This window comes from Bos javanicus, chromosome 15, assembly GCF_032452875.1.
Source record: "Bos javanicus breed banteng chromosome 15, ARS-OSU_banteng_1.0, whole genome shotgun sequence".
Lineage (NCBI taxonomy): Eukaryota > Metazoa > Chordata > Mammalia > Artiodactyla > Bovidae > Bos > Bos javanicus.
This window is the reverse complement of record NC_083882.1, coordinates 74,476,636-74,491,901: the sequence shown is the minus strand read 5'-3', so window position 1 is coordinate 74,491,901 and position 15,266 is coordinate 74,476,636. Positions and strand designations below refer to the sequence as shown.

At 49.7% G+C, this 15,266-nt stretch overlaps 1 protein-coding gene across 4 annotated transcripts in view; it reads right to left on the bottom strand.

Moving 5' to 3' along the window:
* The window catches only part of EXT2 (exostosin glycosyltransferase 2), a 149,188-nt gene that overhangs the window by 110,872 nt on the left and 23,050 nt on the right, over positions 1 to 15,266 (bottom strand). For all 4 annotated transcript variants that reach the window (XM_061381201.1, XM_061381200.1, XM_061381199.1 and 1 more), the window contains 4 exons: positions 12,693 to 12,809; positions 6,582 to 6,777; positions 4,233 to 4,372; positions 3,338 to 3,431 (listed from right to left, as the gene is read on the bottom strand). In XM_061381201.1, coding sequence (XP_061237185.1) covers positions 3,338 to 3,431; positions 4,233 to 4,372; positions 6,582 to 6,777; positions 12,693 to 12,809 — 547 coding nt within the window. The remainder of the gene's footprint in view (positions 1 to 3,337; positions 3,432 to 4,232; positions 4,373 to 6,581; positions 6,778 to 12,692; positions 12,810 to 15,266) is intronic.

Genomic DNA, 15,266 nt, shown 5'->3' with positions numbered 1-15,266 from the left:
CTCTGCTCCTCAGTCTCAGCTCATTCTAACATAAGCAACCCAGGGTTCTAAGGTATCAACTACTGATGTAACAGGTTTTCCCCTAAAAGTTTATCCCTGTCTTACAAAGACTCAAATTGGACCTCCCTAAAGAGAATTCACTGAGGTGTAATAACTTCCAAGAACCAAGCGTGTGCTATTTTTTCAGTCACTCCTGCCAAGGTCTGACTGAATCAATGGAGGGGATACAGGAGATAAAGGACAAGCACATTCTGGAAAGAACAAAAGAGCTGTCTCTAATCTTAGAGAGACGGCCACGGTATCAACAGGAAGGCAGCTCCCAAGCACAGCACTTCTGCTCCCTTGGGAGGCGTCTGGCAACATGTGCAGACGTTTCAAGGTGTCACAATCTGGGAGTCAGGTGTGCCACTGGAATCTGGGAGTGGAACCTAGTCATCCTTTCGAACTCTCTGGGAAGTGCTTCAACCGGATAATCTCACCTCTGGCTGAGATCAGTTCAGTCTAGAAATCTGACATTGGGAGAAGAAAAGAGGTCATTTTGGGGATGCAGACTATTCAGAGAAAGGGAGCAGGACTAAATGGGCCACGGCAGCGAAGCATCTCAGAACATCTGAAAGTAGCAGAGAGAAGAGCACCAGCAAGCAGAAGGGGAATTTAGGGGAGGGAAGAAAGTACTGCAAGTTCGAGTCGCTCAGTCGTATCCGACTCTTTGCGACCCCATGGACTGTAGCCCACCAGGCTCGTGTGTCCATGGAATTCTCCAGGCAAGAACACTGGAGTGGGTTGCTAGTCCCTTCTCTGGGAGATCTTCTCAACTCATGGATCGAACCCGGGTCTCCTGCATGGCAGGCGGATTCTTTGCCATCTAAGCCACCAGGGAAGCCCAGGAAAGTACTGAGATCCCCTTTATTCTGCTAGTGGACATAATACAGGTTATTCACCACCAGAGACAGTAACAGGCCCTCATGACAGGAGGTGGTCATGGGAAAGAGATGATCACTCAGTTATTAATGCTGTCAAGGACAGGAGTTTCACAGTGTTTTTTAACAGCTGAATGGAACATGAAAGCTGATCTAGCCCACCCTTGATTCCATAAATGAGGAAGTCTGAGGAGCTTTGGTCACAGATGTGTCACAGTCACACAATTAACAGAGACCGACACAAGGCTCAAGCCAGAGTCTTTTAAAGACCCCACATGGGTCTCTCAGAGCCCAAATAACCTAAAAGTACACTGTTTTAAGTAACCCTTAGTCACTCTGCTTCAATGGTTCTGATTCTGAACCTGTCATTTGAAAAGACTCGTCTCAGATCTGTGGTTCCTAAGCCAAGTTCCCAGGGAAAAAGTGCATTCTGTGAGCTGGCCCTGGGTGCTCTGCTCTAAAAACTAAGTGATTCTCTTCCCAACAGGAAGGTAGTGGGGAAGATAACTGGGCAGAATTTGCTCCTTTTCACCTCCCTGGTGTTTTCTTAGCGTTTTATAAATCTATAAAAGATGATATCTGATTTAGCAGATGATTCCCTATTTACTATGTTAACAAATCAAGATGCCATAAAATGAAACACAAAGAGCATAAACACCAGGTTCCTTCAAGGAGTACTTTTTCTTCCCATGAGTTGTAAGAACCCCAAGTTCAGATCAAGACTATAGAGATCTCTAGGCTGATTTTCTAATTCACTACAACTCAGATGAGGTCAGCAGTTAAGCAACAAATGGGGAAGCCCAGAAACTTGAACATGGGTGTGCTAGGAAATAGACTACGGGGAGGCTAAACTTAACATGTGATTTGTTTTCAAATCGGAATGTCAAAATGCTTGACAGATAAGGTCATGGGGATCCACAGAAGGCAGAGCCTTGGCCAAGGGCACAGAGTCAGTAACCGGCCAAGGCGGCATTCGCCACAGGCAGTCTAGGGTCAGAACCTACAGACTCAACCACTGTGTGATGTACCATCTGTTTGGTCTAAGGAGCTGGGTCCAAAATAAAGAGGTGGACTGAACACATCCACTAACTCCCTCCTAAAACCCTAAAATGAAGGCATAACCAAAGATAAAGAGAACGGGGAAGGAGCTAACACCACCAAAGTGTGGAAGCAGGAAAGCAGGTGGTGGCTGACGCGACAGGCCCAAGACAGCACCCGAGAGGAGCCGAGAAACCCCTGCGTTCCGCTGCGCACACTCGGGGGGAGAGGCGGAGCTCAGGGCAGGAGGACAGACGGACAACGTGTGTAAGCAGCCGTCAGAAGCCAGAGTCCCTCCCCACTTCCACACCGCCGGGTGACGGCCCTGCCCTCTCCCAGAGACCTGAGGCTCATTCCTGCGACCAAGTTAGACACAGGGGTGTATGGAGGCGGCTACAGCCTAACCCTAACCCTCCAAACCTCTTCTCCGGCTCATCACCTACACAGATAATTTTGATGAGAATAAAAACTTGTAAAAATCCATTAAAAGAAGAAAAAGAACCGGAAAAAACCATGATCTGAAAGGACTCAGGCACCGCCTCAATGTTCGCAGTAGCACTGTTTACATCAGCCAAGACAAGGAAGCAACCTAAATGCCCACGGACAGAGGAATGGGTAAAGAAGACGCCGTACACATATACGATGGGGTTTTAGCCACACAAATGAAACAGTGCCATTGGCAGCACCGTGACAGACCTAGAGGTGAGTGAGGTCAGACAGAGAAAGACAAATACCAGATGATGTTGCTTATATGTGGAATCTAAAATGATAGTACAAATGAACCTACTTACAAAACAGAAGCAGAGTCACAGATGCAGAAGACAAACTCAGGGTTACCAGCGTGGAAGGGAGAGAGGAATAAACTGGGAGATTGGGACTGATGTATACACACTACTATACATAAAATAGACAATTAATAAGGCCCTACTGCATAGCACAGGAAACTCTGCTCAGTACTCTGTGGGGACCCTGGCTAGCTGATACACAACACTCAAGGTCAAAGCTCCTGAGAAGCATCACCCTGAAACACACCAGCTTCCATGTCCGTCTCAGTCACCAGAGCCCTCACCTGCTGTGTAAACGGCCTTCCAGAGATGGGCAGCTCTGCATCCTGAACACATAGCAGAGGTGTGACATTAGTGTCACAGCAGGCTTGCTTCAGGAGTGTTTCTGAATCTTTGACAGTTATTATTCCAAGCCTCTCTGATGCAACTCCCTAACGCTGTTTTCCTCTTTTAAGTCTGGCTGACCGACTCAGTGGAGGATATCAATCCCATGCCCGCTCTCAGCAGCATGGATACTGCTCTGCGTCCAAGCAGTCAAGGCCACCTTTCACCTCCCCCTCGCCCCCTCCCCCGCAGGGCTGCCTGGCCCCTTACCTGTCTCTGCATTTCTTCAATCTGTCTTCGGGGGATGCTCTGCAGAATACTGTAGACATCTGACATCTTTTCTTCTGGCACAACTACAGATGCTCTAGAGACGAGAGGGAGACAGCGGATGTATGGACAGCCCTGCATACAAAGCACGGCTGCATGTGTGTCCCGCTCGGGTCTCACGAGCAGAAGCAACAATGCCCCGCGCCTCCCTCAGCCCCACGGTCCTTGCAGTGAGCAGTCCCTCTTTCCTCTCCCTTCCTCGGGACCGACCAGCGCAAAGGAGCTCCCCCGAGCTCCATCTCTCACCTCCCCGTCACCACTCCATGCCTCTCCTGTTCTCCGTCCACTCCCCACTGTGCTCCGGCCACACAGGTACCCTCTCAGCCTCCTGAATACACCACACTCTGCCCGACCACAGGGCCTCTGTGTGTCCAGTTCTGCCTGCCAGGTACACTCGTCTTCACTCATCACTGTCCACTCTAAATCAACAATGACTTCTCCTTCGGCTGTATTCCCCAATCCATTCATTTATTTAGCATGTATTTATGGAGGCCCTACTACATGCAAGGCCACACAATCTCTGTCATTTTAAACTGCAGGACTCAACTGCCACTGGAGCTCAAAAACCGCCAAAGATTATGTGTCAATGAATGGGTGTGCTGTGATGCAATAACACTTTATTTACAGACACTGGCAGCATGCCACATGCGGCCCAAAGGCCTCGGGTGACCAACCTCTGCTGCAGGTTCATGGACGAACTCTCCTGATGGAAAATGGAGCAAAAAGAATCTGAAGGAGCAGTTCTCAGACCTAGCTATGCATTACAACTGCTGGGGGACTTTAAAAATAATCCATGCAGGAACCCTGGGATAAAGGTTCATCAGAAGGTAACACTCACCTCTTCCAGTCAAGGACTTCAGAGAAAGGCAAAACGTAGGAGTCTGCGATGATCACTGGGACGCAGCCGGCCCGTAACACATCACTCAGTACCGCCTGGCCCAGCCGAGCTCCACGAAGGACCATGCAGAAAGTAGCCTCCTGCAGAACACAGGCAGAGGAGGGGATTACAAACCGGTTCCGCTGATCCACTTACTCTGATCCTGGCAGACCACAAAGTTCTCTCAAGGGCTGAAGCCAGGCAACACAGAAAATGCTAAAAGATAACAGCTCACCCGGGTGAGACTGAAAAGCTGAAGAGGCTGCAATGCTCTGGATTTCCACTCTTGAGTGTCACTGCAATGCCTACGCTGCTTGGATTCTGAAAATGTTCACAACCCACCTCCAGGTCTTCCTCTGGAAACTCAACAGCATGACTTCCCACGGACTGGATTCTTTCAGCCCTGCGGTGCTGTGTATATCCACCGTGGCTTCCCAGGGCTCAGAATACTTACTTCTGCCTGCCTTGTACTAGAATTATTTGGACTGGGCATATCGGGCTCTTGAGAGGACCCCCTACACAGAAAGCATCAAATCTCCTTTCATCTTCCTACCCCCACAGCATCCAGCAGTGTGCTTTGTATACAGAAGACATTCATCTCATGAATGCTATGCCTTCGAAAACACATTAAGGCAGATAGGCTCTATTTAGATACAACTGAACAAAAAGCAAGACCTCACTAAAGGTCTTCCTCATTCACTCCCTCGAACCCACTGGATGTGGGCCTGTTTGGGAAAAGGAGAGATGCACAAGAAAAAAAGGTGGTTGTAATAGGTCAACCGAAAAAATTAAGGAAAGCTCCCGTCTCTAATACTCAAGTTTCTTCCAGTTTTTACCTCTCCAGGAGAAAAACAGAAAAAAAAATTTTTAAGCAAAAATACTTAATCTTTAAAGCTAGAGAAAAGGAGAGTTCAGAAGAAATATGAAGTAACTCAATACGCCAAATTCCTCTGGGGATAAAGGAGAAAGCAATGAGAAAGGGCAGGGGGTGGAGAAGGGGCACCGGTCATGGCGCCCAGAGGGGCAGGTGGACGCTCAGCCGGCCCCGAAGAGTCGGCGTCCAGATGTGGGCATGTGTGCTGATAACCATTTTTCCTGTCTAGACAAAGGTTACTATAAATACTCCTGCTCACATCACCACTGTTATCAGTCAGACATTCCAGAGGAGATGCAGCACTTTTTGAAGGTATTTTAACAATCCCAGCACAGGCCGGTTCTCTTTGGAGACTTTGAAAAAATAAAAATCACACACAATCACACCAGCTCCTTAAGATCTCTCCTTGAACTGAACTATTTGTGTTTTAAATACTTAAGCGAACAAAAGATTTAAAATATAAGGAAAGCTGAGTGCCAAAGACCTGATGCTTTTGAACTGTTGGGGCTCTCGAGAGTCCCTTGGACTGCAAAGAGATCAAACCAGTCAATCCTAAAGGAAACCAGTCTTGAATATTCATTGGAAGGGCTGATGCAGAAGCTGAAGCTCCAATACTTTGGCCACCTGATGTGAAGAACTGACTCATTTGAAAAGTCCCTGATGTTGGGAAAGATTGAAGGTGGGAGGAGAAGGGGACGACAGAGGATGAGATGGTTGGATAGCAATGAGTTTGAGTAAACTCTAGGAGATGATGAAGGACAGGGAAGCCTTGCGTGCTGCAGTCCATGGGATCGCAGACAGTCAGATACGACTGAGTGACTGGACAACAGCAGAGTGAACAAAACTCAATTTCTGCTTTCCCGGCCCCCTGGCTCTTGGAGTATCAAACAGCCTGCTTATAATACAGAAGTATAATACAGGACTACTCTGCCTGCAGTTACGAAGTGCTGGCACTCCCACGACACCAGGAGGACACATGTAGGGAGGCAAAAACACCAAGAGAAAAAACGGTAACAAAAAATAAAGACCTCCCACTCCCAGGAAGAACTAACTGTGGCCGTGGCGGGCTGGCTCAGTTGGAGGATACAAGCTGCAGCTTAAAGAAGCAAGCTCCTCTGGGCTGGATAAGGAATATAGGAATAAAAGCAAAATACACGTGCCTGCTTTGACTACACGGCTCCTCTGTACATCTACGGGGTGTGTCTTTTTGCAGTAAGATGAGTTCGTGGAAGGAGCCGGAACGCTCATGGGCCAAGCGGCTTTGCACTAACGGCACGCAGACCCTGAAGCTCCCGGAAGTCCACGGGGCAGCAGTGGAGAGCAGTCCGGTTTTGGTCTCCGCTCAGGGAGCTCGACGAGTGCAGCTTGGAGCGGAGCGCCTGCTGGCTGGGCTCAGCCCCAGCCCGGGCCCTGAGAGGGGCGGGCGGAGCACTCACCTGCAGCACCTGCGGGTAGTCAAAGGCCTGCTGCTGGTGGCAGCGCCTCCGGGCGGCGGGGACGCCCTCGGAGAGGTTGCTGCACTTGTCCAGCACCAGCACCGCCTCGCCGTGTCTGGCCTGGAGGGCGGCCAGGTCCTCTCTGTACTCTGGATGCAGGGCCACCTGGGACGACAGCAGGAAGTACCGCCGCGGCCTGCGAAGCAGAAAACGGGGGGCACTGGGACCCTGGCCGCCGCTGCATGAGTCACGGTGAGGCCAACTTCGGGTCTAGAGCTTAGGGCTACGAGTGCTTTCTCACCCATCTTCACTCACGTCCTTGACTTCTGGGGAAACTACACTCAGCACTGCTGAATATTTAAACTATTATACATGCTGAGAAGGCAAGCAATGACTCATTCACATGCTGAAGCATCATGCTGTTGTTAAAGGGTTCATTTAGGAAAAGTTCTTAACGTTTTGAGGAAATGCTTATAATAGGCCAAGCTTAGGGAGCATGCTTTAAGTGTGTGTGTGTGTGTGTGTGTGTGTGTGTGCGCGCGCATGTGTGTGTGTAAAGAGAGAAACTGACTGACTGGTTGATTATTTGGAAGAACATCCAACATTAGCATTAGTTCGATCTGAGTTCTCTGCTCTGAAAAGCAGCTGAGAGCAGGCTGCAACCTTCAAAGAGGAAAACAAGGGGTCTTAACAGACAGCACTGACCGTGAAAGCAGACTACTTCCGGCTGCTGAGGGGCACCGTATGCTATGGGGGCGCTCCAGGGAAAGGCAGCCCCCATCCTCAAGGCCAGATGGATTCAGGAAGACCAAACTTGGTCGTGGAGAACAAGTGGAAAAAACTGGCTTTGTCAATGGATGGAACCAGTCTTAACATTGGATAGCAAGGATGCGTGAGAGAGAACGGACTGAAGAAAGGATTTCCAAGGGTCTAGCACCATTCAGATCTCCACGAGAAACAAAATGTGAACTCACTGGGGAGACCAGAAGGTAAGTAATTCTCTCCGAGAAGGCAAGATTCCCACAAGGCAGAGAGGTTACAGGGGCAATAAACATGACCTCAGCAAAGGAACCAGCAGAGATCACTGAAGAAGAAAGGAATGATAGAAAGCAGGCTCCAGAAGAAATGAAACCCCCATCAAACCCAGAAGCAGGACTCAAATCTTCCTCAAACTGTACAGACCAAGGAAAACACCCAAGACAGCCATCTCTAGGCAACGCCACCAGGGGAGCTAACAAGAAGCAGTGAGAAAGAAAGGACTCAAACCCTCTAGTCTGAACCCAACCCCATACCTTCTTTTCTTCTTGCTTTGGAGAGAAAGAAAGGGAAATTGCTTTATTTTCCTTTCGTTTCTCAGGCTCAATTGGAGGGTCCAGCTGGAGAACACCTTACACATCTACCCGTGGCCAAAAAGAAATCACTCTCTGAGAGAGTGTTATCTTTCCCAAGCTTTAAGCGTCACGCCCAAAAGACACAGAGCAAGCAGGGAGTGAGGAAATGAACACTCTGCACAGCTGCAGATCAGCTCGACTCCAGCAAACGGAGCAGCGCACACCACAGCTGATGGCCCTCAAGTCCCTGGAACCATCTCTTCCGGTCATTTCTCTCTACAGTCGAACTGAAAGCAAAGGCAGGCAGGGAAGACAGGGACAAGCAGACCCCCTAGAACGTCACTGTTCAATAGCAATTAGCCACGTGAGACCACTTAAATCTATTAAAGTTTTAAAATCCAGTTCCTCGGTCACCTTAGCCCCATTTCAAGGGCTCAACAGCTATATGTGGAAGTGGGCACCCCACTAAACACAGATCGTTTCCTCACTGAAAGTCCTGCTTGAGAGAGCTGCCCCAGACGGCAGTGCAGACCCGGAGCCCAGGGCAAAGGCGAGCAGACGTAAAAAAGACACCGAACAGCAGCCCGTCGGGAGACAGTTTGGATCAGCCGTACAGACTGGCTTCTCTCATCCTGGACAACTTCTCCTTCAATTGCATTTTGCTGAACAATACATTGGCTGCTGCTGCTGTTGCTGCTGCTGCTAAGTCACTTCAGTCGTGTCCGACTGTGTGTGACCCCATACCTGCTAGCCACTGAAACAGACTCTTGAATTCTACCCCCAGCCCTCAGCCTCAATCATTTTTCTTTCGTAAAATCATCAGTTTTCAGAGGGGAGAGGTATGATGGGAAGATCACATATAGGGAGTCTTCTTCAGTCATCCCAAAGGGAGGACTTCTGTGATCAAGCTCGTCTGCTTAGAACAGGAGGAAGATGGACAGTCAAACTCTCAACGCAAGCACGGAAACCACCTCGACAACTCACGCCGTTTGAAGATGAGCTGTCTTGTGAGGTGGTGAGTCTTTTTCACCACAAGTCAGAAAACTTTTCAGGAAGAAATCACAGTAACAAGGTATACATTAAGTCAGAACTAGTGTTAGTTGCTCAGTCGTGTCAGACTCTTTGCAACCCCATGGACCGTAGCCCTCCAGGCTTCTCCATCTGTGGGATTTTCCAGGCAAGAATACTGGAGTGGGTTGCCATTTCCTTCTCCAAAGTGAGAGCTAAACGGCCTCTAAAGGCCTTTCCAGTCCCCAAGACGCTGGCTCTACGGCAGCTGCCACAGAGCACTGGGACTTGCTGGGTCCCTGGAGACTGCCTATTTAAGTAGAGCTGCTAACACAAAACTGGCACTCCAGGCTGCCTCGAACAGGAGCGGCCACGCTGGTGTCCGAGGGGGTCCCTGCAGGCGGGTGTGCAGTGCTGGCGTCCTGGAGGGGAGACAGCGTTTCCGTGCGGTGGCGCTGGCCCACTGGGAGCGCTCTAGTCCTCGTCTAGGGGAGAACTTCTTGGGGGAAGAGCAGGGAGGTGGCCTGGCCCAGACTGTGAGATCCCTGAAAGAGGGAGCGGGGACGGGACAGAGGGAGTCATGGCCTCCCCACCTGCGATGCGGAGGCCAAGTCAGGGCAGGAGGGCAGCCCAGGCTGAAGGCGCACGGGGAGGGTGATGGCACGGGCGGCACCCCTCCAGTGTGGGGGGGTCAGAGCCCAGGAAAGGTGAGGAGGGGGCCTGCCCCGGGGTGACGACGGGAAGCAGGAGCTCGGCACAGGGGGTCAGAGCCCAAGTGGGGCGCAGAGACACCTGCGCGGTGAGGGGCAGAGGCAACCACAGGGCTCTGGTCACGCACGACAGGGTTGATCAAGCAAGATACAGGGGATAACGGGAGCTAGACTCCTCACTGTCCGAGAAGGAAATTACAGCTACGGAAAGAGAGAGAGCCAGAATCCCCTGCAGCACTGGATGGAATAGGAGAGAGCGACGGGAAGGCATGGTTTTCAATACACATAGAGAGAGGGGGAGCCATCTACGTAAGACGGAGAAACAAGTACAGATGCTAACGCATGGTGCTCAAAGAAACTCCGGAGTAAAGAAAGACTCTGGGCTGATTTTGTTGTTATGAAACACAGTTCTATTGTAGACACTTAGTCACCACGCTCAGTGGGTCCCCACCCAACACCACCATTTTCTACATAAATGTGCAGATGTGAACAAGAGTCTAAAAATGTTCCCCCTGCCTGCATGCTGGCTCGCTCTGACCTGGCAGATGGTGGGCTGGTGGAGTAGGCCCATTTTAGTTTTAAGCAAACAGAATCTTAAGGTGGATTTGTTTTTCTTTCGAGGACTAAAATGACCAGCTATGACTTTCATGTTTCTTCCCAGCAGGGCTGATATCGAAGGTTCAGCAAAATCATGCTGAGAACTCCAAGTTTCCCTCCATAGTAACCGTTGTAAACTCCCAATTTAGTTCCTTTTAGAGAGAGAAATGACGAGAATTCCAGCTGAGGCCAACACATCTGTGAGAAGAAGCTATCAATAGCAACAATCCTCAGCTTCCCATTGGACAATATTGAGAGAGATTTAAAATAAAAATAAAAACAAAGCCCTTGCTACTCTACGCAGCCCTCAAGAGATGTGGGAATTCCCTTAAAAAGCAACTCTCACAAAGAGCAACAGATTCCAAATGCTGCCGTGAGGTCACCCAGACTGCCTCCTCCCAGATCCCTGGAAAGTGTGATGAGCCTAGAGCCTGTCTTTGCTTTTCTTTTTTCTCTCCTGAGGCAGAGGAGTGTTATTTGTAAAGGAAACAGCACAACTACAGGGCCCAACTGCAAACCCTGGAGGGGAAACGGAGTGGGGTGGGTCTGCATCGGGCCACAGAAATCCACCGCTTGTCCAGCACGGGGAGGACCATCCCCCTGTGTCTTGAGCATCCTGCTGCTGCTCTGGAAGACAGACTGCTTAAGATTCTCTAGTTTCTAGAGTCTCAGGACTCTAAAGATCAACAGCAACCTTAAACCATCTAAGGATAGTCATTTCAGTCTAGTTACACATAAAAATTAGAGATCAAGTTACCAAGAAAATACCACCAACAGAGCAAGCTTGTAATTCTTGGAAACTTATTTGAAGGTAATTTGTACTGTTCAGAGTGGTTTGCTCTCCTTCGTTTCAATCTCTCTCAGTCTTTTCCTTTCAGCCTGTTTTCTTCCCTGGATTAAATCTTAAGGGACGTGCCAGTCCTCAACCAACATTAGAGACCTAGATTACACTCGGGAGAGTAGATGATAAAGAGAGTTTAGTCTGAGCCATCTTAAGACTGCTCACCCTGTGTCCCCCAGGCTTTCTCCAGCCACAGCACTGCTGACATTTGGACCCAATGATGCTTTGTGGTGAGGGGCCGCCCTGGGCATGGCAGAAGTTTAAGGCATCACCAACCTCCGCCTGTTAGCTGCCCACAGTGCCCCGTGCAGAACAGACTTAACTCAGTGGGCCTGGCGGCTCTCTTCTTTGAAAGGCTGGCCCTTGGCTGGTGCGTGGGAACTTCGATTTCAGGGGAAAACAGTACAAATGACAGGATTTATGAAGGCTGTATATTGTCACCCTGCTTATTTAACTTCTATGCAGAGTACATCATGAGAAACGCTGGGCTGGAAGAAACACAAGCTGGAATCAAGATTGTCGGGAGAAATATCAATAACCTCAGATATTCAGATGACACCACCCTTATGGCAGAAAGTGAAGAGGAACTCAAAAGCCTCTTGATGAAAGTGAAAGAGGAGAGTGAAAAAGTTGGCTTAAAGCTCAACATTCAGAAAATGAAGATCATGACATCTGGTCTCATCACTTCATGGGAAATAGATGGGGAAACAGTGGAAACAGTGTCAGACTTTATTTTTGGGGGCTCCAAAATCACTGCAGATGGTGACTGCAGCCATGAAATTAAAAGACGCTTACTCCTTGGAAGGAAAGTTATGACCAACCTAGATAGTATATTCAAAAGCAGAGACATTACTTTGCCAACAAAGGTTCGTCTAGTCAAGGCTATGGTTTTTCCAGTGGTCATGTATGGATGTGAGAGTTGGACCGTTAAGAAGGCTGAGCACCGAAGAATTGATGCTTTTGAACTGTGGTGTTGGAGAAGACTCTTGAGAGTCCCTTGGACTGCAAGGAGATCCAACCAGTCCATTCTGAAGGACATCAGCCCTGGGATTTCTTTGGAAGGAATGATGCTAAAGCTGAAACTCCAGTACTTTGGCCACCTCATGCGAAGAGTTGACTCATTGGAAAAGACTCTGATGCTGGGAGGGATTGGGGGCAGGAGGAGAAGGGGACGACAGAGGATGAGATGGCTGGATGGCATCACTGACTCTATGGCCGTGAGTCTGAGTGAACTCCGGGAGTTGGTGATGGACAGGGAGGTCTGGCGTGCTGCGATTCATGGGGTCACAAAGAGTCGGACGCAACTGAGTGACTGAACTGAACTGAACTGATGCTGAACACTTGCTTTCCTTCTGGAAGCCTGGAATTCCGCACAGGAAGTGAGAGGAAAGACTTATGGACAGCAAGTAGATTTCTGATATGGGGAGCTTGGTAGACAGCACTGCAAACTGACTGAGAGAGAGACAGAGAGAGAACTGAAGGATAAATAAGGTTGGTGTGGGACAGGAATGACGGACCCTCAAGGACCCCGGCCTGTCACTGATGGTTCGACTGCAGTGCAACCCGCCCCCCTGGCCGTCACTGGCATCTCTCAGCACCGCTGGCTGTGCCCGAGGCGCCTTACCCGGGCCCCTTCTCCGGAAGGTCCACCTCGGCTGACAGCGGACTATAGACAGGAATGCTGACATCGTAGCCTTGCCGATAAGTCCACGTAGAAAAGCCACCACCAGCCAACAGAGCCCTGAAAAACAAAGGGTTTTGTCAAACGGTGAGAAAGAAAGACAGTCTTCGTTCTGATAAGCTCTGTGGAAAGGGGCAGCTGGATGTTCATAACTGTATCAGCCACAGCTGATGTTTACCAAGTCACTTTTCTAGAAAGACACAGTGCTAAACGTTGTACAACAGCGTCTCAGGGGCACTCGCTGCATCCTCGTCCTGAGTCACCCGCCTTCCTCTGGGGTCCTAAGCAGTCTGTCCTTACTTTCCCTATTTTAAAATACAGCACAGCCAGGAGGACAGCCTGCGAACGGCCCCTCTGCTACCTTGTTTGGATCCCATTCACCTCTCCCAGAAGTCACAGACAGTGAACGTGGTAGTGTTAGTCGCTCCGTCACGTCCAACTCTTTGCAACCCCATGAGCTGTAGCCCTCAAGGCTCCTCTGTCCACGGAGTTGTCCAGGCAAGGACGCTGAAGTGGGTTACCATTCCCTTCTCCAGGGGATCTTCCCGACCTAGCGATCAAACCAGGGTCTCCCGCATTGCGGGTAGAATCTTCACCATCTGAGCCACCGAGGAGGCCCTGACTCTTAAACACATTTACAGTAATACGAATAACAACAGGACTGGCTGGGGCAGTCACTTACCGTCCCACTGACGGAAGCTCAGGGGACAATGAGCTAAAAAAAAAAAAAAAAGCCACGGTGACGGCAAAGTACCCCATCTCACGCTGCCTGCGCCCCAGCCCGCTCCAGTTCCCACCAGATCAGTTCTTTTCACTGCCGTCCCAAAGCTTCGTGTGCACTGTGTAGCCTCTACCAGCTTTCACCACCCATTCCAGCTACTCAGTCTTATCAACCCCACTGCTTCCACAGGAAGCAGAATCCAGAACTTGACCTCGAGTGCTTCTCCTGCAAGTCCACCCACACGAGCTTTTATTCTCCTTAATTAGAAAACCATGAACACGCTGCTTTAACTGGATCCAGCAAGTAATACAGTGACACTTCATTAGAAAGGAAGCAGGTGTACAATCACACCAACGTTTACGGTTATTGTGTCCCGGGGGGCCCCCGAGCCCATCAAATCACTTACTGGGGCAGAGTGCTGCCAGGTCCATGTGCGGCACAGTCTGAGCCAAAATGTATGAACTGCAAAGCCACATTTTTTGCAATCTTGATTGCTACCAATCCCCTCCCTGCCCTGATGACAGCCTACATTCCCTTCTTACATGACCAGTTTAAGTTCAAAGATTTCCAAACCACCCCTGGAAATCCCAATCTGTTTGTTTAAGCTTTATGAAACCAAGAACTGGTTAGGGAGGTAATGTGCAGGCTGGAACACCTCTCCAGCTGCCAGTCCGCTCTGTAAAACTTAATGACTAGCCGTAGTACCAACATACGGTCTCATTTTTCCTGATTAGCATTCGGCAGTGACTCCGTCCAACATGAATTTGGGTGGGTTCCATGACCATGATGGCAAGCAGACTGCAGGGGCCCCCACAATCGATGTGCAGAGGAGGAAACACAGATCCAATATACCAGCATCAGGCGGCCCAGGTAAGCGGCGTGGTGGGTGATGTAATTACACCCACGCCCCAGAGGAAGGGGCGAGCATCTGTGGTGAGGAAGCAGGTGTACATGACACCAACTTTCACTGTTACTCTCTCCCTGGAGCCCCGGGCCTGAGGGAGGGGGTTAAGCCCTGGGAGGAGGCAAGCAGGTAACCGGAAGCATGCCTCATGTCACAGATCACGCACATGCAATCTCGCTGGAGCTCTCAGGAGGAGCCACCGCTGCAATTAGTCAAACAAGCCTCACACCGGCCCTGCTGCTGACAAGACCTCCACTCCAAATCACCGCATCTTCTTCTGCCAAGCTTTCCTGAACATTACCAAGGAGAAAATAGTGTAAGCCTCCCTTGCTTTACAGCACATGTGTTTTACATTGACTGAAAAGTGAATTGCTGAGAAGCGTGTTCTGTTTTCCCAAATCGGAGATCTGTTCCAAAGCTGAGAGAGACTGAACGGGAACGGTGCACCTAAGAAAGCATAGCTGTGAGCACCACGACTCACCCCAGGCCAGGTGCTCCGTCGCTGGGAGTGTCCGCCAGCATCTTCAGCACTTCCCGGGACTCGAAGACCCAGGGACATCACTGAGCCCTCTTCCTCCCTGTCTTGTGGACCCTCGTCCCTATGCTGGGTCTGCCCCAGATGCTCTCACAGCTCGCCTCCTCCCATCTGAGTATCCACAGAGCTAAACACGGTTTGTCTGCAAGTGTATCTTTTGCTTCCTTTTAATCAGGCCTGCGAATCCCTCAAATACAAAGATTCAAGTTTTAGGTTTTGCAAAAAAAAAAAACCGACCAACTCTACTGGCTATCCTCATTTGTTTACAGATTCAAACTGTAAAAAAAGAAAATGAGACATATATATCTGAGCAACGGCTAGATATTTGGTGAATATCTAGTGATGTTAAAGAACTAA